Consider the following 27990-nt stretch of genomic DNA (forward strand, 5'->3'; position numbering starts at 1 on the left):
CTTGCAGCTCCCAGGGTTTACTGTGTTTTAACCAGTTTAGTAATGCAAAATGCATAGAAATTTCCCAGCATTAGGACCAAGTGCCAAAACTTTTTGTCCCAAAGAATGCATCATCAGGCTGCAAATCTGAGTGAATTCTCTGAGCCTCCATGAATCTCTAATTCCTTCCTACCATCAGCAGGGTAGGGTGGTGAGTTCCCCAGTGCTTACCTGGGCCCTGGCTCTTTCTTTTGAGAGATGGGAGGTAGATGTGAACCCCCACAGGCTGAGGAAGACTGATAGCATGTATCTTTGATTATTTGGACATAGGCTCTGCAAACATGACTTTGTTATATTAAGATGGGCAATAGCAGCAATCCTACTTCATTTATCTGATAGATATAAAGCTAAAAGAGCCGTGCACAATGTTTCAAGAAGCTTAGAACCGTTGTTTGCCTGCATTTTTGTAGGATAATTTCTTGTTAAGACTGTGGAGACAGCTTTGACAGAGGAGCCCCTAGTTCCTTGCCCCTGCCAGGCTGCTGAGGGTGCTGGCTGTAAAACACTGGGCTTTAGGATGTCTCTCCTTGCAGGACCCAAGCTCTCATGTTTAGAGACCTCCACCGTGGAAACAGGTTAGCCAGGGTGAGCTCAGGTTCTTTGCAAGATTTCTCAGTTAAAGGAAGATAAAAGGCTTTGAGCCATACTCTTAGGTCTGGGCAGCTAAATTCACCCTGGGTTTATAAGAACTGGCTTAACTGTTTCATTAGCCCTCGCCTGGGTTTCACTGCTGAAAGCACTGGAGGTTTTCATTGGTCACTGGATTTCAGGCTCTTATGTCAATGTAAATTGCTCAAAAAGCTTCTATTAAAGGAAAAGGAAACATCCAGATGTATGCTGTTCTGAATCAAAGCACAGTACTCTCCATAGCATCCTTTTAAAGCATTGCTTTTTATTTTATAATTTACCTTCCATATAATTTCATTTTTTCCTATGGTCACTACTCAAATAGAGTGTAGGCTATAAATATGCATATTTGTTATTGATCTCAATGTGATATGTAAGAAAATGTAATGTAAAACCTTTTTGATGTAACTATTGAGTAATTCTTTCAGCCTTTGTCTGATCAGCTGGCACACAGGCTAGTAGAGGTTATTATTTTGTATGACATATGAAGAACTATAATTTAGTCTAATGATGGTATATTTTCATATTCACAGTGAAAGGGGTACACGTATATGTATGCACATATAAAGCAGGAAGAAGGAAAACGTATTTTTATGTAAAAGGGTATGTGATATGTATAGATGGACCAGTCTGAATATATGTAGAAAATGTGTGTGAATAGATAGAGAAAATAGTTCAAATTGCTGAATAAAATATTCCCAGATTCTTAGGTTCCTTGCACATAATTTTTGGTCCTTAAAATAATCCTGTGAAAGTGCTGCTTTTATCTTTTCTGTGTGATGATGAACTTTTATGTTGGAAAGTGTTGAAAGTACTCAGATACTAAAGCTTAGATTTGTGTTTTGTTTGGCAGTACACTTCTGTTTAGAATTCCTTTAATCTATCCATTCCCTGCTTTTATATTCATCTGATAGTTGAAGGTTCTGTGAAGGATATTTCTTTGCATATGAACTTATTAAACCAATAATGCTCAAAAGTAAGAGATTTACTTCTCTTTTTTGGTGTTTTTTTGGGGGGGGGTGGTGGTTTGTGGTTTTTTTAGGCTTGGTGTGTTTTGCTTTTTTTTATCACAAGATGAGCTCTTGTTTGAGTTGTTAAATTTCTATTTGCCTTTCTTCATTTTTTTTTTTGAGGGGTGGGGGAGGGCAGGGAAAATAAGAAACAATTTATATGGTAGATCTAAAGTTTCATTAAAATTGCTTATGCCCTGTCCCAGGCATTTTAAGTGGGCCATCTGTCTAAACATCTCTGCATTTTTTTCTGATCATTTCCTCGACTTATTCATGAGCCATGGGAGGGCTCCTTTGTAGTCTCCATGTAGCTGGTTCAGTCTACCCCCACTGAATACATCTATGTGCTTGCATAACATATCTTTTCACAGTGCTGGAAATTCTCTGAACTTGGTTCAGATGAATGGCCCACTTTCTGAAGGTCTTTTTTTCTCCCTTTGCAAGATTTGTATGCAGAAACTGACCTTGGTGGCTACAGAATCCAGCACATTATTCTTGATCATTTTACAGGCCACCTGCTGTGAAAGTTATGATGAAGGATTTCTTAATGATTCTTTGACCATTAACATTGTTTTAAGTCAATATTTCACTTTTATTTAACTGCTGACTAGGTAATTGCACAATTGAAAAACAGCTTTATGGAGTGTCATATAATGTGGTTTTCAAACGCTTGTAATCTTTCAAATGGGAGGATTTGTTATGATAGTTTGGGATTTCTCTGTTTACATAAAGTATTATTCAGCAAAAATATCAGAAGTGAAAAGGAATTGCTAAGTGTTTCCCCCTCAGCATTAGAACACATATTTTGAATTGGAAGTAAAAAAATCTATATGCAATTTTCTGATCCTTTAGGGGCTGGTGACATCCTAACTCATTTACATCGTGAATGGTAATCGAGAGAGGGAAGTTTATTTAACACAAACTGCAGAAAATGGTAGTTTTTATTGAGTTCCCTCTATCTGTTTTGGTTGGTGACAATCAAAATGGCCAGGGCAGAGTTATTACTCGATTTGCTTTTATGAGTGTCTGTTCTCTTTCATTACTTGTTTTTGACTAGAATAGATAATAGTTTATTTAATGTTCTCCATGAGCACAGTAAGTATATGTTGACTTAAATTTTTTAGCAGTTGTCTGCTTTCCTCACTGAAAACTTGAAAAGAAACCAGAGTTTTGGTTGCTGCATTATTCTCAAGTGTCTTCCTCTCCCACACATGGCATTTGAAGGGGGGTAAAAGGGAAATAATACATTCTACACAGACATCATCTCTAGTTGAACAAACAGCAGTGGAACTTGAAAATAAATAACTAAGCAGGCAAACCGTGCTGTTTTTCTTGTTGAATTGCTTACATGTTTTTGTAATTGGTGCTTTAGAGTAAAGCCTTTATCACTTAAAGCCAGGCCATCACTCTTCAGCAGTGTTCCTGTGCTTGTGATGCTTCCCCTTAGAAGGCAATGGAGTGGAGAGCTTCAGAACTGCCCTTTTTTTGTGTGGAAGGAGTTTATAACACCCTTCTCCACCCACCTCCTGTTGTTGTGGCTGCAGTGCAGCCTTTGCTCTCTCTGTCCCTTTGTGTGTAATGCTCCTGGCAAGGATCAACAGTGCACGGTTCTCCATGGTCTGGCTCCCCATCCACCTGGCATTCATCTTGCTGTGAAACTTGTGTTTCTTCCTGCAGCCAGTGATCTTTATACACAAATGAAGTAATTTTATGGGATGATATGTCATTTGCCAAAACTGGGAGAATAAAGGGAGGGTATGTTGAACCCTAGGAAAGACAAACTGTGTGGACTCTGCATCTAGGCATGGAGGGGAAGTGCCTTATGTTTTCTTTGTGTCTTTTATGATGGCAAAAATTACACTATTTCTATTTTCAGTGGGATTTTTCTTTTTTTTGGTGAATACAATATGTTGGATTTCAGCCCGCTATGTAGAATTTTAGAAGCTCTACATTTTGAGAGTAGCCAGAAGTTTGGGGAGTTTTCTGTGTACTAGTGTGAAATATATGCAGAGTTCAGATACTTTCTTTGAGAGGACTTAAAACTCTTCTCAGCCACGGAAGCAACCTTGGCCCACATCAAAGATAATTTCCCATGTACTGGGACTTCTCGGATATTAAAAAAAACCCCTCAAACACCACGAAACAACAGAAAACCCCACCACAAATCTCCTTTCTTAGCCTGGTAGAAACTTCTGCATTTCTAAAGTAGTTTATGGATGTGAGCAACTTCCTTTTCATATTCAACAAGCTTAGACTTTGAGCCTTTCTTTTGGACTTTGTAATCTTCATTTATATGAACGTTTCCTAACTGCAAATCCTATCAAAATGGAGTCTACTACAAGATAATTTCTTTGGAAGGAATTTGGTTTAATGAAGAAGTAGGATTGTCATGAGCTAATATAAGTATCTGTCCTAACCAGTGTCAGTTATAGTTACAAAACCACAGGCAAAGCTGATTAGCAAAGCTTAAAAGTGTCCCTCTGCAAGTGGATCTAGAAATTCCAGTAGGGAAGTACAACTTGCTTGTGTTAGATGCAGCTCTGGACCTTGTCCTCCTGGCCACTGGTGTTGCAGAGAGAGGAATTATGGGGCTGTTTGAAACCCAGGCAAAGCAGTGATCATAGTCATGCTTTTCAAGAGGCATGCATCCTGTTTGGAGATACACTTGACAAAGCTCAGCAAGACAGGGCTGAACAAAAATAAGCCCTGCTGGAGAACAAGACTGTCTTTCCTTTGATGGCCAGCAGCCAGATTCATGAGGTCACTTCCAGTCAAATGCAATATGAAGCAGGGCTGTGAGGAATCTCATGGCACCAGTGGAGCAGATCTATTAAGCTGAGTTTGTTATGAGGTCCTAGTTGTAACATAAGAACTATGAAGTTTCTATAAACCCCTAAATCCTGTTGTTTGTTGCAGTGGAGTGTCATGGAGAACTTAACCAGGTGCTGCCTGTATTCCTCCTTACTGATGCTCTGACAGCAGGAAGTGCAATGAAAACATCTCTCAGCTTGCTGCCTGCTACCTGTGCAGGAAATTCCTCTTCCTCTTCTTCAGGAACTCCTATGTCTGTTGTATTTCCTATCAGCCAGTCTAAATGTTTGGTGACATACAGGAATTCCAGTATGAGTTGCTGAGGAATGACATTGCACCCAACAAACCATAAGTAATTCCTTAGATTTATTGTTTTGACAGTTGTCACTGTATGAAATGTGAAAGGTGACATGGCATCATTAGCAGGGGAACAGCTTATTTTCAATATGTCTTGTGAACTTTTGGGGTAGTGTTAGAGGTAAGCTGAGGTGTTTGGTGAAATTTGATGTAGGCCTTACTTGGCTTGCTGAAGTAAGTATTCAGTATCCAGAAGGATAAGTATGCATCCGTTTGTGTCTGATATATTTAGCATTTCCATTTCTCCTTTTCAGGCACGTGGCAAGGCACAATTTTTAGAAGCTCCTTGCCTCATTAAGTACTTGAACTTGCACTTCCTTAAGTTCTAGGTATCTAAAAACCTAATATTGTTAAAATAATTGTTGAAATCCTTAGCAAGTCAGTGTGTTATCCTTGGCTTGGGCAGGTAATTTCTTCTTCTGTGGCCTCTTGAGGCCTCACAGGTGCTTCTCCCTGTTGATTCCACAGGAAACCTGGGCACTCTCTTTGGGGAGATGTGGTTCACTGGTCACCTGAATTCTCTGGAGGATGCATGTAGCATAATGTGTTTATAGGTTTTAAGATGCTGAAGGCTGCAATAAAAGGTTTAGTAAGTACTACAATGTGCAATAGATTAATGTTATACCAGAAATGATCCTTAGAGATGTAAAGGTGATAAAATTATTATCCGTGCACATTTCTTACAGAAAAATCTAAATGTGGAAGAAAAGCTATACCAAAATATGTTTTTCTTTTAATGGTGTTTAAGTCACGCCTTCTTGTCTTTCTTCCCTTTAGGCCATGTGGTGCATGCTGATGGTGATAAATGATGACCACTCATTAGAAAAGTTGTAGTATACTTTTGGACACTTTTGTTATAGCAAAGTGGAAGAGACTTGAGAAGTTAGAATGGGGAAATTGAAAATGAATTTACATTTAAATAAAATAGCTGAAAATTGCATGTTTCACTCTGAATTTTGAAGAATGGAGGCTCAGTTCTCATTCCTTTGCTGCCAGGTGTGTGCTTTTTTAAGTTGAAAAGGTTCAGGTTTCCTGTATTACTTGATAAATGGTGCAGCCACAGAATGCTGCAGGAATGGGAATAATCCTGCATGTGGGCTGTGATGATACATCATTATTTTTTTCAGTGTGCTTGAAGTATGCTGTGCATGAGATACGTAAAAATGTATATATATTAGTTATAAAATTACTTGTATTACTTGTTTGGCTGAATCTTTTGTCTGTAATTGGCTTTTAATTTAGGTTTACTGAGAATGAGATTAAAGAAATAATGATTACATTTTGCCCTTGAAAAGACTGATCCAGTTATCACTGTTGCTATTCTCCTGCCAACCCACTTTCTCATCTGCTTTTCATCCTGTTTGAGCTAATTCTGCAGCAAGTGCTGGCTGCATTCAAGGGCCTCCTATAACTTTATCAGCATACCCAGTGTGTCAAGGCAAATCTAGAAAGAAAGTAAGAGTGCATTTTCTCCTTATACGCTATTTGACAGAAAAACGTATTTAGTACATATTTTTTTCAAGTATGCTCTCCAACTGTGTCTATAGATTAATGGTATTTTATATCCTTCATGACCATCCTATGAGGCAAGTGCTTCTGGTTAACTTGGGAGAAGCATGAAATCTCTGTTAAAAATTTTTCTTCTGTCTGTTTCTTTTTTAGAATTCCTATTGCTAAATCAAAGAAAAGTAGCTGGGAGCTCTCTGTGCATCTAGGAGATGGAATTTACCCAGTTGCAGTTTCAAAGGATGGCTCATCATTTTCTGTAAGTTTTGCTCATTTTCTAAGAAATTCAGTGCATTGAGTCAATATATATATTATCCTTGACACCTATTAAAATTCTCCATCTTTTCATTGACTAAGGATAGAGGTGTGGTTTGTCTTTAGTAGGCATTGCTGTGAATTACCAAACAAGATTCTGACAGTTAATAAATGCTAGTGTACTGAGATTTTTCTTGGGGCCCAGGCCTGTGGAACATTTTTGTATATAATTGTTTATTAATTAGTTTCTAAATTATTCTGTTTAGTATCTTGTTTAGAAGTGGCATCTTATACTCCATTGTAGTTATATGAGAGCAAGAAAATAAATACAATGTTGACAAAAATTGCATTACCTTAAGCTAGTGTTTAGAAAAACAAATCAAAGATCCAAGTGAATTGAATAAGCAATCATACTGGAATGGCATTATTCAGCACTCTGTGGTAGAACTGTATGTGGCCATAGTAAAATGCCAGTGTTTCAAGATGTGCTTGTTCACTTCAGATGAATGTGTATAAACTATTGTTTCCTACAAATATTCTGAGGTAATTACTTAAGCACTTAATGTTGTCAGCATGAAAGGCAGGAGGACAGACCATGACAGTAGAAGAACAGTAATGCTGTGTTTGGTAATTCAGCCATTCAGCATAATGAAGCCAAGACACAAGCTGGTTGAAGTATTAAGAAGATAAATTTATAGGGTGAACTACTTTTTATGACTGTCAATGGTGATTCCACAACCAAAATGAGATTTTAATTTTTTTAAATAGGCAGTTGACTTGTATTTGTTGGGTCTTAGGTAAAGGGTTTCAGAAGAGCCTTAATAAGGCAGATTTTCTCAGAATGGCAATGACACATCTTACTTGCTGAATTGTAGTTTCAGAAGCAAAGGCCAAGTCTGCCTGAAGTTTTTAAAATCTATATAATACTCCTAAAATGCATCTTGTGAACTTGGATACAACCTATTCAAACAACAGAACACATTTCAGCCCGATTTAGAGTTAGGCTGGAATTGGCTTGTGTGACAGAGATAGCCCTTCCCAGGAGCAATCATTGCCCTCAGCCTTTCCACCTTCTCGTGGCAGCATTGCTGCTGTGTTGCAGCACAAGAGCTGCCTGCTGCTGGGGGGATGAGCCTGCTGATTGCTGTGAGTGTTGCATAGGCCCTGGTTGCTGTGAGCTCAGAAGTCTAATTCCCATAGTTAGACTTCTCCAAACCAGGCAACTGTTTAGCACAGCCTACACAAGCATACATCTGCATATGTGCACACATTTTTGAGAGATTTGCTTGAGTCCAAACCTGTCTCTCACTTTAAATGGAACTGCTGACAGTTGTGATGTCTTGCAGCAGTATGAGAATTGCAGCTAGTATAAACCAATATGACAAGATAAGTAGATTCTGATTTCTGATCACTTGGTTTGTTATTCAAACAATCACAATGTGAAAGTTCCTTCTCATATCCTTGTGTCCCTGTAGTAAGTTACTGCTATTACCTTCTACTGCTAGGTAAGGAGGCAGGAACATCCCTCAGTGTCAGAGAAGGGGTGCCTAAGCACTAGGGAGAAATTAGGGGTGCCAGGTTAGGACTGGCTGTGTGCCTAAAAGCCTTTGCAAGAGGGGTTTGTGACAATTGCTTTCGCATTTTATTTCCCCAATAACCATGCCTGTATACTTGGGGAGATAGAATTCCTTATTTATTTGTATCTGGAAAATACCTGTTAAAATAAATTGCATCAAGTGGATATCAGAAGTATTTTTCACTTAAACCATATGCCTATAAAGATATAGCGTATTAAAAATTGCACCTGAGCTTGGGTATGTAAAAAAAGCAGGTAACTCTTTTTTAATAGCAGAGTTTAGAGTTAAACTTATTTTTTACTGATAAATAGCAGAGGACACGTTATTCTTCATCAATAATTTTTCCTGGTGTTCTCCTGTGATTGGGCTGTAAACAAGAATATATAGTAAATACAGCACTGTCAAAAATCTGAATTGCTATTCAAAACTTTACAATGGAAAACCAACTGCCTTAAAACTTCAAAGAAGAGAAATCAAGACTAGGAATGAGAAATCTTGTTTCTGATCAGGAGGTATAACGTACCATCAGGAAAAAAAAAGGGGAAATTCAAAGCTTGCTTTATTAACTTTGCTGTCAGAAACATAAGCCTCACTTTTTGAACTTCTGCATTTACTTTTTGCTATTAAGTTGGTGTGACACAGGCTCCTGCCTTTGTGGGTTGTGTCCCCTCGTGGCTTGTGACAAAGATAGCTGAATCTGTGGTGCAGTTAGCTAGCCCAGTGGGAGGGCCACCTTCACATTCCCCTTCAGAAGTTTACTCGCGCTGCAAACTGTGCTTTGCACAGCAGCATTCGCATCCTGATTTACTTTGTTTACCACAGGGACTCTTCCAGCAGTGAATCCTTTCTTTTTTTTCCCTGTAACTCTGCTACATGCACCAGCCCAAAGCTCCCCACCTCGCAGTATGCAGAGCTTTGTGCTCTGTGCAGGGAGTGTGAGCAGCAGGCTGCTCCATGGATCCCGCTGTTCCGAGCGCATCGTTCGTCAGCGTTTTGGGCTATGGGTCATCTGTGGTTTTCTTCGTTTATCATGAGATTCTTCATGAATTGTGCAGTGTTAACTGCTCTTGCTGCTCTTTATTTTTCAGAATTTTGAGTTTTGAAACCATCTGTTTTTAACTATTTTGTTTGTAACAGAGGTCCTTGATGGGGGCTGGCTTTAGGCCACTTTAGCAGCCTTGCTTCCCAAAACTGAAAGATTTAAAGGATAAGTGATCAAGTGTTAGCAATGCTCTTTGCCTGAAGCACTGCAAACAAAAATATTAATTTTTATGATTCCAGCAGAAGTTAAAAATTTCTGTGAATCCCAGTTTGATACATTTTCTTTTAAAATAGAAGTAACTTGGTTTTTCTTCTGAACCCAGCAACATATATACTAGTAATTAACTTTATATAAAATTATTGTACTAGAATTTTCAGTACCAGACAGTTGTTTCTGATGATATACCCTATCAACATAGTAAATGCTTTTGCAATTAAAAGATTTCAATGACCTGACTCGAGAATTAAAATTTAGCAGCTTTGGTGGGACCTGCTTGCTTTTGTACAAAGAACTTGCCAATTAAATTGATGTGAATGTCATTTATTCTTTTTTCTTTGTTCTATATAGTAATTGCTTGAAGAATCTTTAAACTAACTGCTTGTCATATATACCTCTTAGTTTTTTAGAGGACAGATGGTCAGATTCTTAGCTTTGATTAGTGTTCTTCTTACACTTAAAATTTTTTCTCTTGTCAATTGAATTAAAGATCTTACAATCAAGATTACTGCTAAAATAGAATTTGAAGGGAGAATACCTTCCTTTACATGAGACTAATGCAAAACAGCAACAAGCAGCCCAGAAGCCTCCCACCACCAGACTCTGGAATCTTTTGTTTACTTCAATTACAAATAGGAGTCTTTCCCATCTTGCCATTTTCAATTGCTAGTCTGGCTATCAAATGTGTTTATTTTATGATTTCATTGATTGAGTTTTGCTGTTGAAGATTGGACTCTGTTCTTCCTTTGCAAAACTTGACTGTTCTGCAGGGTACTGAAGGGTGGGAGAGACAAAATCAAATGGGAACTTACATATATTGAGGAAACTTGGTTAGCTGTGTGGTTTCACTGCAGCGTGAAACCCTTCAAAACCAGATGTCAGCCACCAAGGATGATCTAGTTCCATTGTTTATTCATAGGATGGTTTGAGTTGGAAGGGACCTTAAAGGTCATTTAGTTCTAACCCTCCTTCCAACCTAATTTTAGTTCAATGGAGGAATTTGTAACTGTATTCTATGCAATAAGCTTAATTCTTGAAAATATTTTTGCCATTATCTGTTTTCTGATTATTTGCTACACTGTAGGAATACTCCATCTTGAGAATTCTTTACTGATGATTTGCATGGTTTCTCTGCAAGTAGTTATTCTCCTTTGTCATGTTTGAAAAGAGTCCTTTCTCTTAGGATTCCTAATCTCTGTAGTAAATGCATACCTTCCCAGACTGCTTAGCCTCATCTTCTCATCATTTAGTTGTCAAAGAATTTCCAGATGTTTTCAGTTATAAAATAGCTTCTTATCATTGAAGTTGTTTATTTTTTATTTTTTTTAAGCATAAGGTGTCATAGTTCAGAAGTCACTTCGGGAAAATGGAAATTTGATGTATTTCCGGAGGGACTTGTATAGGTCAAATGCTGAATAAGAGGAATAGAGAAAGCTAAATTCCTTAATTCAGGTTGTTACTAGCATGGGCTACCATTTTCACAAAACACTGGATCACTTCCTAAATCCAGAGTTAAGAACGGATAAATGTAGTACAGATATGAAATCTCTAGAAAAAATTTTGAAGCTTGTTCAGTCCAGTTGGAAATGAATGTTTTAAATAATTTTTAGGAAAAAAACTCAGGTTTTTTTTTTCCCTATCTTTTTCTTGAGAAGTAAAGAATTTATTAGATACCTGTGTGGGTGGAAAATCAGCCTGTGTACCTCTTAACATTTCCAAGAAAAAACCTATTGTATAGTACGAAATGCCAGCATAAAAATAAAATCTAAAGTATTACTGTTGTCATTATATGAAAACATCCTATATGATCAATATAGAGTAGGTCCATATTTATGTGACTGCTTTACTGTAGTTAGTGAATTCATGTTTAATTATAGTTAAGCTTTGACTTGAAATACAATAAACAATTAATTTGGAGAATTTTGGTGTATTCATTTGCTGTAAATTTCATGACTGATGAGTAAGTTGATTTAAAAACTAGTTCAGGAAATATTTTCATTGTGTTGTAAATGCTCTTTTGGGGAGAGGAAAAAATACCACCCAAAAATCAAACAGAATTATGCAAAGCATCAAGTGGAACAAGGAGTAGTATAATGGAAAATCAGAGCAATGATACAGAAAGTTACTGTAAGCAAGCTCAGCTCACATTTACTTCCTTCAACACAAATGTGAATGAAGTGCGGTAGTAACTCAGTGCATATTAAGTTCTGTCTTTCTAGTAGTCTGTGTAGAAGAATAACATTGCCCATCTATCACTATAAAACTAATAACCTTGTTAAGAGAATCAATAAAATACCAGAATTATTATTACTAGTATTTTACATTTCTGGCATGCTTCAGGTGCATGACAACTAATTGGTCATATGAAAGAAAGATGAGTGCTGTATTAATAGGGATGAAAAGCAAACACCTGTAGAAATTAAAGCAAAAAGAGGGGCAGCCAGTTGTAATACAAATTAACATATATCCCTAGAAGCAGTAGATGCAGACTTTCTGCTTAGACTAGTTCAAAGTATGTATTGTTACATGTTATATATTTGAAATAAAGCGTATTGTTGTTCCCACGTCCAAGATCAGTTTGAATGAAAGGGAAGTGCATGTGTAAAGGCACTAGTGGGTGGGGCAAGATCTGTCAGATAATCCTTACAGCTGTAAGCAGAAAACTTTCCCTGCCTTTTTCCACATGGTTAGCATTTTACTTGCAGCATAGCACACAAGCTCTTCATTGCAGTATATGTACAGTTGTGCAAACAGAACTCTTTTACAGAGTTCTGTGGGTTGCGTATGTATTGAAACTATTGTTGTAAAGGTTGAATACCAACTTTCAATCTCTTAGTTCAGGTTCAAATCCCGGAGCATTTTCTGTATGTAAGACCCGTGTATTGTGTAAAATGTCACTTCAATGCAGTATGCATAATCCAGTGCTGTGGTGAGGGCAAAACCCCTAATTTCTACCCTTGCAAAGCATTGGCTGTAGTAGTCGTGCTCCTGCTTGTTGATGGGCTTTACAGATCCTGCATTCCTTTTTCTTTGGTGACAGATTTACTGTAAGGGTAGAGGTTGCCCCATCCTATCCTGATGGGGTGGGGACAGGTGCTCCTGGGAGGCAAGCACTCTGCACTTGAATCTTTCAATCTGAGGAGAGCACTGATCCCTGAGTTTTGACTCTGTGGCAACTGCTTTAATTGCTACGTTTCTACGACTGCTGACATTGTGATTTTTTAATGAAAGTGGCCTTGGCCTCAGTATCTTGTTGTGAACTCAGTTTTCTGGTATGCATTTCCACTCTGCCTCGTTGAATGTCTCAGAAAGTTAAAGTGCTGGGATCTCTTTCATGAAATAGAGGTAAATATTGAGTATACTCGTATAATATTGTATGTACTTAGGTGTGCTTTTGTACTAAGCCAGAGGAGAAGCAGGGTGTTTCTGGATTGTACAGTTTTTTAAAATACCATGCCAGTTTAGCACTATGTGATGGTACATATTTGCTTTGTAATGAGGGATTGTTGGACTGGGTTTGTATGTCTCAGATTAGTTTGTTCACACAGTACTTCATAAACATACAGAGAAAATACCTACAAGATTGGGAGTTAAAAATTATTTGAGTAATGTATTCACGTGTGTGAATTTAAAGCCACACAATGTGTGGCTTTAAATGTGCTCTTCCCTCTATGTCAGGGCAATGTAATAGCTTGGTTATAGTAGTTTTTTGAGATTTGTAGTTCTGCTACAAAACTCACAGTAGCATGTCTGGCACTGGTAGGTAGCCTACAAGACATTTCTAAAAAGAAAATGCAATGAAAGGTCTGAAATGCTAAAATGCAAAATATTTTAAAAGTAGGCATGGTCAATTTGGATGTATATTTTCCTGGTGTTAGAATCAGACTTCACTGCTTTAAAATATATTCCTTAGTAGGCAGAGGAGGAATTAGGTTTTTACAATGATTAATTCTAAATTACCTAATGAAGAGTTTTACCCACACAGGTGGCTTCATAGCATGAATTCCTGTGGTATGAAAATAGAGACTATGTTCTGCCATGGGTAATGATCCAATGGTTCCAGGAATACCAGTGAACAGTAAACTGAAATATAAATTAAAGCTCTCTAACAATACAGAGGCAATAACATACCATTTTCCTTCTTCAGAATGTCACATTTCTGGCATATGGCATTTAATGTGTCCTGTCACCCTTCAGTCTTCCTGTGGTCTTTTGGTGTAAGACTGAAAACACCTTGAGGCGTGGGTGTTGCTTCAATTCATTTGTGTGCCATGTACACTTGACATCCTGCACCACAATATTCATATAATGATTTTCTAATTTCTAAAAGCAGTGCCTACAGGAACATTACTTGGATGCTTTTCTTTCCACTGATTTCTCATCCAACAAAGCTAGAAAGAAAATACCCAACCAACTCCTTCCTGTGCCCAGAAACGCCTCCAACATCCCAACCCCTCTTCCCAAATTTTGTAGAATGAATAGATTAAAAAATGTTGTGAGCTCCTCCTGCTGGTTTAGGAGAAGTAATAGTTGCATTTAAAAGAATGCTAATATAGTATTAAGAGCCTGGCTTACTACCACAAAAGCCATAGTTAACTCTGCAGCTCCTGGATGCTGCTTCATCTTTAATTCTGTTCTCTGAGCAAATTTTAACATATTTAATATTCAGTGTAAGAGTCTTTATTGGGATCTCTTGATGCTTTGGTATAAGGAGGGACTAAAAGGTCATTGCTGTTTTGAGTTCCTTTCTTAGCTCTGAATTTCTTTACTGCTTTTTCCTCCTTTAATTTTTAAGTAAATCAGACTATTAAAATTACTTAAATGTAGCTTTTATGGCTTATGAAAAATAGTGCTCCTGTCGTGGATAGATGTGCGTCAGCTGTGACTAAATGTTTTGATGTAGTCTTCTCAAAAGATAGACTAGAAGAGCTTTCCTTTGAAATATGTGAAGCAGTTTTAGACACAGCTTCTCAGATGGATCTAATTAGTCTTTCATACAGACTGGATGTCCGTTTGTTGCAGCTCAGTTCTCATTTCATTCACCCATAACTAGAAACACCTCGCTTCAAACGTGTTTCTTCAAAGAAAGAAGGGTTTAGGGTTCCGTGTTTTACTGCTTTTTGATGTTGGTTTCCCTTTAACTGAGAAGACCTTATGTTTATACAACTGTTATTATTAAGAAAACATAGCTTTGTTCGTGAGAGTTCATTCGGTATCCATGTTGGCTATTGGTGGCAGTCGGAGATCTGTGGAATAGATCTTGCTATACACGACTAGTGGGACAGCTGTAGGGCTGGCTATTAAGCTTGTTGTAACAAAGATTTGAATGCAAGCAGGATATTCTAATAAGACCATGGGATCTGGTTCATGGGAAGATGAAAATTAAGATTAGAGTACAAATGATCAGGCCCATCAATGGATAGCAGTCAGATTTGTTATTTATACACAGTATAGCGTCACCCAAGAGATGTTATGCTCTCTTCCCCATTTAGGATTTGTTTACATGGTGCAGTTTATTGCAGCACAAAGGAGCCTATGCTGACTAACTTAGTTTGGGCAGTTCTGCATTAATGCTGCTGTACTGCTCCTAGTTGGAATAACTTGTTAAGAGCTGGCGTGTGCAACTCTGCGTGACAGTGTGTTGTGCTGTGTTGTGACATTTCTACAATAAAGAATATCATTAAAACTGTAGTGGGAAGTATCTGATCAGTGTTAAACAATCAGAGTGTGATACTTGGATACAGCTGTGGTTGATCTTTAAGGGAAATTAGTGGAAGGAAGGCAGGATGACAGATGCTCTGCACGTGTCTATCCCCCACTGGCTGCTTTGTGGTCATGATGTCATTTAGACTAAGTGGAGTTTGCAGGAACAGGCTGGCTTTACTTCTCTGCTTTCCAGAAGTGTAGCTGAGCTGGTTTTGCCACTGGATGTTGCTATTCACCTCTTACCTTCCTTGTGAAAGGAAGGGCAGTCCAGCCCCACTGCCTCTGATGGTGGCACCTAGGACACACTGGTAAGAGATGGAGTGGGCTGTGAGCAGTCTTGCATTAGTGGAACTGGCTGATCTGCAGGGATTTCTCTTGGTTGGCTCTCCATTACTGGAGCACATCAGTAAGTCCAGCACACTTTTGTGTTTGCTGGGAACCACTTACTGTAATACCTCTTACCTGCCCTGTGCCTCACCGAGTCATTTCCTCTGTTTGCTTCTCACCACGTCACCTTGCTTTTTTTTTTTTTTTTTAATCTTCCGTTCATGGAGGCTTCACATTCTCCATTTGTCCTGCTAGAAAGCAGAACTGGGTCTGCTGTGTATTCACTCACAGGTTGGCCAGTCCAGTTGTTAGGTGAGAACCAAATTGCCCTTGTCTGTCTGAGCTGAATGGATGCACTCATTTTATCCACTGCACAGCTTTCCATTTTCATAAAATTTAACGGGATTTTAATATGCCTGGTTAATACTTACCAGTCAGAGGATTCAGAAGTTGAATGTGTGCTGGGAATTTAGAGGAAGGACATGCAAATAAACCATGCATTTTCTTAGCCTCTTTTTCCTTTTGAGATCAAGTTAAAGGTAGTGTTACTGAAAGGGTTAAGAAAGAAAACAAAGATGTTCGGAATGCAGAAGGAGGGAAATTATTTTAAATTATTAACAAGGAGTTGCATCTCTGTCTCTGGCTTATAAAGAATAGAAAATGGAATCAGATTTAAGTAGTCATAATCTATTGCCAATATTTCATGTTCTGGACAAAATCTACATATCTCAAGGATATACAGTAAATTGAAATCCATTGGAACCAAACCAGACATATAGCTCCATAATTCTGGAATTATTCAGGTCATGTTGTATGCACCAGTATGGTGTATTGACCTTGGCTGAAGACCAGATATTCACCAGACTGCTCTATCATTTCCTCTCTTCGGCTGGACAGGGCAGAGAGAATAAGATGGAAAACATCTCCTAGGTTGAGATAAGGCAGTTGAGTAAACAAAAGCAAAAAGTTGCACGCACTCAAAGGAAAAGACAAAAATGTTATTCTCTGCTTTCCATCAGCAAGTGATATCTGGCTACTTCCTGGGAAGAATCCATTCCTAAAAGGTGATTGTGCATTCAAAAGCTGTACCTTCTGTTAACATCTTTTTCCTCACTGCTACTAATGTGTCATTTTTGAAATCCTGCCTCTTTTGAGTTTGTCTTTGTTTCATTCTTCTGGTGAAGTCCTAGTTTCCATCCCTCAGTTGTCTTGCCTGGTTCATGCTCATTGTCTGACTAGTCTGAGTCTCCTGTTTGGACTTCCACATCAATTAGCAATTAGTCTTGGTTCTCTTATTTAGAACCTTCTCCTACATAGCTGTGTCCCGTTCCACAGACCTACAGGCTTTCATCCATGTATTGGTCCTTATTTTCTAGGGCCTCAACGTTGGTTTTGCTGATCTCATTTCTTCTACCATACAGTCTGTCTGGCAGTTCTGTTGCTAGTATCACTCTCACTTTTTAGGTAGTTCTCTCTTTACCCTCATCCTGTACTTCTTGCTCCTTCTTCCTGAACAGTCAGTGCATACTTCCCTTGCTTCCATTCTCTGAGATAGGTTTCATGTGTTTCTGTTACCACTTCTGTTTCTTTCCTCCATTTTTATGCTCTTGCTCAGTGAGTTCCCCCTTTCCTCCTTACTTCTTGCTCTAAATTTTCCCCTCCATCAATTTCTGCACCTCCTTCCTGGGCACATCTAATCTTTGTCTCAGCCTGCTTTCTCCAGTTATGGGGCCCTCAGTGTCCAGTTTGTTGTGTGTGGGTTGTTTGTGGCACTGCTTCTTCCTTTGCTGCTCAGCCCTAGCAGGAGTAAGCATTGAAACTCCAGAGGTGGTAGTCTTACTAGTTTTATGCTTGCCCTGGTATTCTACAATCCAGACTCATGATTTCAGTGGGAACCTCTGTTCCTCCCTGGGCTAGTATATATTAAATTCAAGGAAGAATCTTCTAGAACTGTGGCTGTGAAGTGTGGTATATCTACAGATATAAATAGATTTTGCCTTTTGAAGTGCATAGAACTTTCCCAAAGTTATGCATGTTGTAGGAGAACGGTAGAGGTGCATTCCAACTGTTTCACTTCCCAGGCAGATTTTCAAGTCTCAGTTCTAAATCATAAAGGAGATATTTCAGCCTTGCGTAGAAAAGTCAATAAAATGTAGTAATCTGGCTAAAAATGTACACTTGTTCTGTGCCAGAAATAGCTGCATATTTCTCTCTGAAATTTCTCCTCTCTGAAATAACTCCTGAATGACTGCTCAGCCTAAATAGAGTCCATCTGAGTTACAAGAAACTGAAAATGCAGTGTGATAATGGACAACTTCGGTACAAAGGCTCTTCCCTTCCCCCTCATTCTGTAGCTGTGTCCCAGCCCATGCCTTTTGGCAGGCTCATCCTCTGCTTCTCCCATGCTCCTGTCTTCATTCCACCCTTGTCTTTATTTGTGGCTGCCCTCTTGTTTCCACCACCTAACCTCTATCAGCTGTTTCCTTTATTGCTGTAATCGCTGTGTATTTTCACACAGTGACCTCTTTGTCACTGTTGGAGCAGCCCAGCTGTTTGATGGCAACAGACTAGTTTGCATGCATAGTTTATCCTGCTTTAATTTAATATTTTCTCCTAGCTGATAGAGGAGGAGGGAGATAACCATACACCCTTCATACTAAGCCAAACTGGCATCCTGATTTTGATGATGGTGAGGTTTGCATATTGTTAATTTATAACAAACATAATTTTGAGTAACTTCGCTTTTTTGGTATTAGTTTTATCAATTAAACTGTCAAAGGAAAAGGTGGCAAATAATCATAATGAAAACACAGAAGGGTTTGGGTTGGAAAGGGTCTTTAAGGATCTGATTACATACAGACTCACCCATGCCATGAGCATGGACAGCTTCCATTAGATCAGGTTGCTCAAAGCCCCGTCCAGCCTGGCTTTGAACATTTAATATGCAATAAGCAAGAATGAAGACTGATTTTGTTGTCTTAAGATAAACAGCAATAAATAAAGAGAAGGAGTAGAGATAGACAGATAGGTAGGATGTCCAAAACTCAGAAAACTGGAAACCTGAGCTTCCTTTGTTTATAAACAGAACCAAGAGCAAAACCAGCCAGAATAAGATAGCAGCAACTTTCAAGATTAAAAAGAAATAGATGCTCTCCTTTACACAGCTAATGGATTTTTCCTCTCCTTGGCAAAGGAAAACTTGCAGAAATAGGGGAATTTATAGGAGAAGAGAGGAAAGGGCCAAGGGATGGTCATTGTCAGTCACAATCAATCTATCAGTCTATGCAGCTGAAGTCCATGGTGAGATCAAGTTGTATGGGCCCCTTATGTGGGCTACATCTGCAATCCAAAGTGAACCATTAGTGATGTAGAATTGCTCAGGCTGACTGTGCAGAGTGTGAATCTTCATTACTTCTTTTATTGTTGCTTATATAATAAATCCTAATTCATGAGATGTGGTTTTGCTTTGTAAAAATGTGCTTGAAAAAACGGAAGTGCCATATGGCTGTAAGAATGAATGCTTTTAGGAGTATGACAGAGTGGGATCTTTTGAACCTGTTGAACAATTCACATTTCTGACAGGAGCTGGTTCAATAGCTATGGGTGTGTCCCAGAAAATTCAACATTAGTAATGCTTTCCAGAATAGGTGGGAAATTGTTTTGAAAATGGCAGTGGGAAGTATATTCAATGTTGCACAAAACTCTTATTTTTCAGTCATTTGGGACTATTAATCTGCTTTCCTAGATCTGCCTGGCTCTTTCTGTGTATATTCTTCAGATGGAATTTTTTAATGGTCTCCATTAGTTTATCATTTTAACAAGCATATAGATAGCTGGAGTGATTAGCAGATGAAATGACTTCAGAGTATAACTTCTCATTTGGTCTTTGAGGTTATATTTCATCTGTTATATGGTTTCCTAATTACAGGCATATTTTAATACTTAAAGTTAGAATTTTAAAGATGTTTTATTCAACCTCTCCAGATCAGAATTAAAAACAACTTGGGTTGATACGTTGTATTATTTCTTCAAAATCTGTTCTTCCTCATTTAAACCTAATTATATTAAAAAAAATATTAAAGCAAGAATTGTTTTAAGCTACATGGCAAAGTTTGGTGTGTTTTTGAATTAAACTGTTGTTGGTTGGATTGTTTTGGTTTGTTTTTTTTCTTGTTAAAACAACACTATCCTGCTGCCTTTTCAGTGGAACATAGCAGTTCTTCTCTGAACCTGCATCAGTGTGTCCTGTCATTGGTGGCAGCACTGAAGAAAGCTCAGTGCAAATTTTAAAAATTTTGCAATTTTGTCTTGTCCTCAGGAAATGTCTGAAGACTAAATAGTACAGGTAACTGTTGGAAGAATATGATTTAGATAGAGCTTTGTGACTTGAGGTAATCTCAGAGCATATCTGAACTGTTGGAATTTTTCTTTGTGAAGTAGTGGCTTTAAAACCCAGTCTGTGCAAAGCACGTAGAAGATTAATTAACATTGGGAAGAAAAGAGATGTCTGAGCCTTTCACCTGTAAGGTACCCTTTATCTCCAGCTGAGTTTGCCAGCCTTTAATGCTATTTGTCATCTTCCCCAACAGGTATCTTGATTTTTTTTTTTTTCCACAGTGCCTTTTACACTTTGAATGACTCCTGTAATGCCAATACCATGCATTAGAATATTATCCTCTCCCACTGAAGGCTTTAAGTGTTTTGTTTTTTTTTTTTTTTGCTTAAAATGACACATTCATTTAACTGGTGTATACTCCCTTTTACAAACAATTAATTTAAGGGAGCATTGAGAAAGATGAAATGTCTATTCTCAGATTAAGGATGTTGTATATACAGACTTAAGGCCTGTCTGTTATGATGATTTTTATATAACTATTTTTCAAAGAGGATGTTGTTCATTATTTTCTGCTAAATCAAACACACACAAGGATAGTTCTACATACAGCTTTGGTCTTATGGTGCACACTCACGGGTGGCCTTTACCTATGCAAGGAGCCACCTTGGCTTCTCCTGTTGGACTGTAAGGAATGAAATGGGTTATGTAGACAAGGATTCCTTTAATGAATGGGGTCCTTATGTGGTGATCATTAAGGCAGGATGGACCTGTCTGGCTGCTTCTAAATGTGAAGTAATTTAATTTTGTATTAATGATAAAGCCATTATATGATTTGCAATAGAGGAATGGTGGGATCATTCTCTTTGTGCTTATATTTGACATATTTTTGTGATATTTACATGAATATTCATGCTTTTATCTTTACATTTTTGGTATATGTGTTTAAGTGTGTACTTATATAAATGTATGCATCATATTTCATGATATTTTAGCACATAATTGAAAAAGCAAAGCATTACTGAGAAATTTTCATAGTATCTTAAATCTCTGTCAGGGAGAACTGATTTTTTTTTTTTTTTTTTTTTTTTTTTTTTTTTTTTTTTTTTTTTGTGTGTGTGTGTGTGTGTGTGCTTTTTTTCCTTTTTTCCCTGGTTGCACCTTTTCGCATTCCTTAAGGCCAAATATTTTGTCTGAACAATCTCTTGGGTTTAGATAACCTTGAGCTTCAGTGCTTGTAGGAATCCTGTCCTGAGCTGCATGCTGTCCTTTAGCTTATCATAAGCACAGTCTGCATCTTTTCCTTGTTCCGGTGTAAGGCATCTGTATTTAAAATAGTAGAATAAACTCCATTTTGATTACATGTATTCAAGGCTAAAAAAGTTGTGGTTGCAGTATATCTTACTTTAAAAAAGTGGTTTCTGCAAGTCTCAGGATGGGATAAGACATGACAATTTTTGTTTTTCTGGGACTGAGGTTTTTGTTTTGTTTCTGTAAATGTAATGGTAATACAGTTTTTGTATATCATTCTGGATTGTGTTGCATGACATAATGGGGCTTTTACAGATGTGAGCTATTGACAGTTTAGGTATCAGATCTTACACAACGAAATGGCTCATTAGGATCATGGAAAGCTCTAAAATTCTTGTATTGTCACTGAATCTTCATGGTAAATGCAACTTTATAATGTCAGTTTTAATGGAAATAGGTGTTCAATGGTTTTAATTGTGTGAGAAAGTATTTACATATTCTTATAATTGGTTGGTAGTTGCTGATAGGTAGAAGGATTCTAATGATACCAAAGTGTCTCTTCACTGAGGAACTGCTGGTTATCTGGCACTGGTTACTCCATGGATCAGAAGTATGTTTGTCTTACAGGAAAAACCTGCCCAAAATTTCTCTCCACAGAAATGAACTGTTCTTTTTTCCCCCAAAGTGCTTCAATGTGCAAGGCCTTGTAGGAACTGTGCAATTCTATATAGAAAAGTACATACAATGTCTACTTAAGTTACAGTATACCTGAGTTACCATTTTGTTCAGTTCTGCTTGGATTCCTAAGTGACAATGGAAAAGTCAGTTATGAGATTTTAAATTACTTGTAGTGGGTGTACTTTGCTGTCTTGGTGCCAAGGATGAGATAGATCCTCATGACTGAAGGAACTTGTCAATTTTTCTGGTGGCACTGAGAAACTGAATTAAGGGGATGATAACAGTGTTGTGGCCTCATTCAGGCAAATTTTAAGCCTTTGGAAGCTTGACAAAAGAGAAAATGTTTTAAAGTTTCCAGGGACAAGGAGGACTGACAGACTCCAGCACTGCAGATGGTCATGTCACTGTCAAAGTTACTCTTGAAGCATTGACCGCCAAAATCAGAGAAGTGTATTTTTAGGAGATCTGAGAGTAGAGATATACTCTGAGTAGGAGCACTGTCTTTTACTATCCCTGTAATTGTTGCGGTTCTGTCAAGACCTTGTAAGACCTTAAAATATTTTATCCTAAAGCTAGCACTATGGTTTTGTGATTACCTAAAGTTAAAGGGAAACTAACTTACCACTTATGTCCCATTAGGCACCTGTTGTTCCAAGTCTCAATTCAAGCATGTTTGGCTGCACTGGTCCTACAGTGAATAAAATGTGGATTTCATTTTTAGGGCTACTATAAAGCAGGAATCACTGCAGGGAAAAAGAAAAAGCATCCTAAATAGGTGTGGAATTACACCTGTTTGGAATCACACAAATGGATTGATTAATTCCATGAAGTCTACATTTCCTTACATGTGAAAGCCACAGCAATGGATAAAGTAAAAGCAGCTAAACCAGAGTTCCTATTGATATGACTTCATCTTGACATTCTCCTAATCCATGACTAGGTTAACTAGGTGAGCAAAGTGCTTCCAACCTCTCTTTTGTGTCTAGTTGAGCTGCTTTATTCAGAATTTCTCTGCTTCTGAAGATGTAAGGTTCCTTTCTATAACATAATGGTAAGGAGTTTTTGCAATTTTGAGCTTTATTAACTGAATTAATGCCTTCAGCAAGAGTACAGATATGGAATGTGTGCCTTTACTGAAAGTATATTTAATTTTTATCACTTTCATGACAGTTCTTCTGTCTTTTGTCTGGAAACAAAATGGGTGAAGGTGAAAAAATTGGCACATAGTTGATACGAAATGTAATGCTAATGTATCTATATTGTGTTTTTTTTCTAAGTAGCAAGTAGTGTAATACCTTGAAAGAATTGGAGGAGTTGAAAAGAGAGATCCCTCCTTTGTTTTACATTATCTGGCTGTGCTGAGGAAAAATGTATGAAAAGTTTTCATTGTGAGGTGGGTGAAATTCTTTCTATGAGAGAATATCAGTGCCTAGGGCCTCACTCTTAATGGCATCAAAGCTAGTTCAACCTGAACAATCCTGAGTCCATGGTTAGGAAGATAGTCGATTTCTGTAAAAAGATGTGCAAAGCTACAAAATAATCAGATGTTGCAGTTGTTAACAAAGAGAAGACCGGTTAACTTAATGCAATAACTGGCATTTTCTTGGACAGAAAGTTCACCAAGCTCCAGCTATTTTGAGAGCTTCATTTGCTAGTTCTGAATATTAATTTTTCCCAGTCCTACTTGCCATTACTATCATTAGGCATCACCTTTGTTGTGGTTATAACAAGGAAACTCCCCACAGTGAAGATCAATGCAGAGTCAGGTAATTACAGTTTATATCTATGTTAACAAGCTTTGATTATTTTGTAGTCAACTGATGCTGTAATGCAACATAGAAGTCTTCCACAACTTAAAAAAAATTCATATTTTAAGCTATTTTTGTAGAAAATGTAGAGATCATTCATTGAAGGGAACAGGAGTTAGCAGTGAATTCAAATGATGGGTGATCCAGATCATGGAGGCTGTTGTTGCAGAATGAACTTGTCTGAATTCAGTTTTCCTAGAATGATTATTCAGGAATGCATCAACATTTTTTTGAGACTGCTGAGAAAATAAATACGTAAAATATACCTGATTTTTCTTATTATGCCATCTTTATGTAGTTATAAAAATTCAGTGTTAGAATTTTAGCATTTCATTATGCATTTAGGGCTTTGACAGCTGGTCTTGTTGTTTGTTCTAGATATTTTGACCTTTCCTAGACACTTCACCTGTGAACTGTCAGAGGTGTCTGTGTGTGTCAGACTTCATACCTGGCAGTCATGAGTATGATTGCTTTGAAAATGAGTATAGATAGGTAGACAGATTTTGTTTCCTGGATCATTTTAAGAGTAGAAAAAGTAGGGTTTTTTTGTCAGCCTCAGTTGTCTATGCTGAAGGATTTTTACTGTTAAGTTATTGTTTCTTAAGTATCACTGAGCTTACTGATTAAATTGTCAGCTCTACCATCTGTTGACTAGAAAGAAAACATTGTTTCGATTTACCCATTAAAGTTACTATTTCTCCAGTCCTTCTCCAAAGCTTTCCTATTAGGATGCCTGCAAAACACTGTGCCAGAGGTTAAGCAACAACCATGCTGTGGCCAATTTTATCTTAACAAATGGTGCCATTGCAAGTCCTCATCAGGCAGACATGAAGTGTTCATTCTATGGGAAGAGATGATGTGTATGGCTAAGGGCAAAGGCTCTGTTTTCATGAAAACAATGCTTGCAGGTAAAAGAGAAGGAAGGAGACCTAAACCCTGTGTTTTGGGTATTTTTCCCTTATAGAAGTGTTCTTCAGTTTTCCTTAAAGAAGGAGTGTTTGACTGTCCCTAGCCAGTAGTTGGGGCAGAAGAAGGATGTGTAGCTTGATTTGTCCATATTTTCTCAATCTTGGCTGACCGTGTGATGATGAACATGACAAATGATTCCAGCGTAGCTCTTCTGTAGGAGATATTACTTGTTTCAACAACAGAAGTTGTTCATACATCTCTATTGTATGCAAATGGTATGTTGATCTTTTATTCCTGAGGGTCTTCATCAAAATCCGGGATTAACCTTCAGTATATCCGAGCTTCCAGTATGATGCCTGGCTTAAGTGCTGGAATCCCTCTCTCACCTATAGCTGTAGACAAACAATGGCTTGGCTGTTCCTATACGAGCCTCCTTTAGACTAACAAACGCTACTGGTGCTGAGCTCAGCATGAGAGCCAGCAGCCACTCACCCATCTGCCTGTTTTGTGTAGTGGGAAGTGATTAAAGCCTTTCTGTTGTTGAAGCTTTACTGGTGCAGTGAGGAATACCAGATTCTTGAGGCCAGAGTCTGAATGCCAGAGGAGAAGTGTGTTGCAGGATGGCCATGGGGCTGTGAGGTTGGAAGAAAGGGAGCCTTTGCCTGGCTTCTGCTTCTAGAACTGCCCAGAGATTTTGCCCAGTGACTGGTTTTAACACTACTGAGTAAACGCAAAGTTTAGCTTAGGTTTTGTGGTCTTGCAATAAGTACAGTGTGCTAAGTAAAATAATTTTTCAGTGGTTTATATACTTGGGTGTTGCTATTAATCTATGAACAGGAAACACTTGTTCAGCATTTAGTTTTAAGAGTCACCTGAACTAAATGCCATTTCCCCCTTAAAAATTGAATATAGCATCTATTTAAAATATAACTTATGGTTTATATCAGCTAAAATCAGCTGTTCCACTTCTTGAAGTCTTTCCAGTTTTAAAAGACCATCCTTTCTGTAGGGGAATGAATAATGTAGGTTAGCTTGTTTCTGTGGGCATTTATTACAGCCACGCAGAACAGTTCCTGGAGAGGTTTTCTATTTCTTATTTAGCAGCAGTGAAAATTGCAATTATTCTATTTACTTGGCTTGCCACTATGGCAAAGAGTAACTCTTTGGACTGTGAGGAGGAAATGTTTGTTTTCTCTGGCTGCTCCTTGCATATGCTGCTCCAATTATAATTAAATATGAATATTTACTGATAAATGGGGCATTTCTCAAGTTTGGTTATATTGATTTTTTAAATCCAAGATATAGGCGATCCATCTTGCGTTTTGTGTAATGCTATTCATTATACAGAACTAATAGAAGTGTAGTGAATCAATAAAATATCACCATACATGTCAGATGAACATTAGGGCTGTAAATTCTTCATCAGGAAGAATCTGTAGGGGGAAAAAAGGAAACAAAAAGCTAGATCAAAAGCGATGTGGGGAATTAATGTGGAGAAGATGAAAGGGAAGGAAACGAACAATAGGGTTGATGTAAGTGGAGGATTAGGTAAAGCAGAAGCAATCATTTTTTATGGAACAGATGAAAATAAATTGAGAATAATTGTTATGGGAGGTGCAAGTGGTGGCAAGTTGAAATGACATGTATTTAATAGCCTGATGAAAACTAGGGCTTGCTCGTGAATTGTGCCTATAATTCATTTCCAAGGAGTAGCTCTCTAATACTTCTTGTAGTATCAAGTGTTTTTCTATCTGTGGCATTCACACAGGCTTATGGGATTCTTTTCCAAAGTTAAAATACAGTTCTAGCATCATTCAACGTTTTTTAGCTCCAGATAACAATTTTATTTAAAATATTTGAAGTCAAGCAAACGTTCCATTCACATCTGCTGACTCTGTATACACAATGCTGGTTAACTGGTTTGCTTAAAGGAGTGTTTACAGACATAGTTCATTACTTGGTTCTGCAACTTAACTCTGAAAATTGCTAGAATACAGGATACACTAAAATTTTACCTGTTTGTAAGCATGCTAGATGCTGTTAATATTGTCTTAGGAATAAGGAAAGCCTATTTTCCAAAACTGCATTAGGCTAATGTATGGTTCTGTTATAAAGAATACTTTGAGAATAATCAGGACCTGGTGTTATTGTGTTCTGTGGCTGTCCTCTCCTGTATCCCACTCCATGCAGAAGGTAAAGGAGCCAGATGCCTGGCTCTCAGATCTCAGAGTCATCCCATTCTCTCACAGAGCAGCAGTAGTTCTGCAAACTATCCTTGTGTCCTTGTGCTCAGGAAAGACCACTGTGAAAAATCTCAAGAGACAGTGCTACCTTCTTTCTTGAGTCTATTTCCTACAACTAGTAGGAAAGCCCTGAGTAGGGGGTGGGGGAGGTGTTTGTTCTTGAGGGAAATTTGTTGTTCATTGGCTTAAAAGACTCTTCCTGGAGAATCTTAATTTTCCCCGTAATACTGCCATACCACATCAGTCAAGAGCTATGATGATTACACCTGTAGGAGATTTTGGAACTTTTTATTCCTGACTGTCCTTTGTTTGCCAAAGTTTATCTATAAGTCAAAGTATTGGACATGGTGGTGCTGGAGAGAAGCAAGTGTGGTGTTGTGATATTATGTAGTTCAGTCCCTAATAATTTGGAGGCTGTCTCTTTCAATGTTTTGCTGTTTTTCATAGAAGTATATTCAAGCTCACTTCAGTCCTTGCTGCTCTGCCTCTGTTGTTCTCCATTCCTCACCACCTTTGGAATAATGAGGCCTTGAATTATAGACACACGATGGTAGCAAGCTCTTTATAGCCCTCTCCCTACCACTTATGATCTGTTTGATTTTTCTCATGTGTGAAGTTAGCTTTGTTAAGATGATTTTTCTCTGTAGGGCCTCTGTATAGACAGGGACTATGATTTCCCTGCTCTGAAATTGTGTCCCTTGCCTTTTTGACCTTGTTATACAGTTATTTAATCCAAAATTCATTTTTCATTTGCTGGTGTTTTCTTTTAATGTTACTGAGCATTTTCCCCAAAGTTTGCAACTCGCTTTTGGATTTTTTTCATGTTTTTCAGCTTTTAAACACTTTTTGTCTTCTACTTAATTTTTTCATTTTGCCTGCTATTTGCACAATATTATATTTCCTGCTGATATACTTGCATATAACCTTTCAAGCTGTTAAGAAACATTAGGAAGGTCTTTTTGCTTTATTTCATTGACCATTTCCTAAATTTTCAATTTCTAGCTACATTGATTCTCTAGATTTTAGATTCAGGCTTCTGAAGGCCTGGATCTCAAAGAGTGCCTTGTGCAGTTATGTTTTCTCTTATTTTCTGGGTTAAAGCTTGCATGGAGCAAAATCTTTAATGTGGTCTGGTCAGTCTCTGTGGTGCTTCCAACTATTTGCTATTATAATGTTAACTCTTGTTTCTTAGTGAGAATGAGTTTCACACTTCTTGAAATAAATTGAGATCAGCTGATTGCTCCCCCCTATCCTGTCATTGGAGGTAAACTGCAATTGCTCCTACCCTCTATGGA

At 37.9% G+C, this 27990-nt stretch overlaps 1 protein-coding gene across 2 annotated transcripts in view; it reads left to right on the forward strand.

Moving 5' to 3' along the window:
• Positions 1–27990, forward strand: part of PCCA (propionyl-CoA carboxylase subunit alpha) — a 271414-nt gene that overhangs the window by 159563 nt on the left and 83861 nt on the right. For both annotated transcript variants that reach the window (XM_088159871.1, XM_014873333.2), the window contains exon 19: positions 6507–6609. In XM_088159871.1, the coding sequence (XP_088015997.1) occupies positions 6507–6609 (103 nt within the window). The remainder of the gene's footprint in view (positions 1–6506; positions 6610–27990) is intronic.

Source organism: Sturnus vulgaris, chromosome 2, assembly GCF_052056855.1.
Source record: "Sturnus vulgaris isolate bStuVul1 chromosome 2, bStuVul1.hap1, whole genome shotgun sequence".
Classification (NCBI taxonomy): Eukaryota; Metazoa; Chordata; class Aves; order Passeriformes; family Sturnidae; genus Sturnus; species Sturnus vulgaris.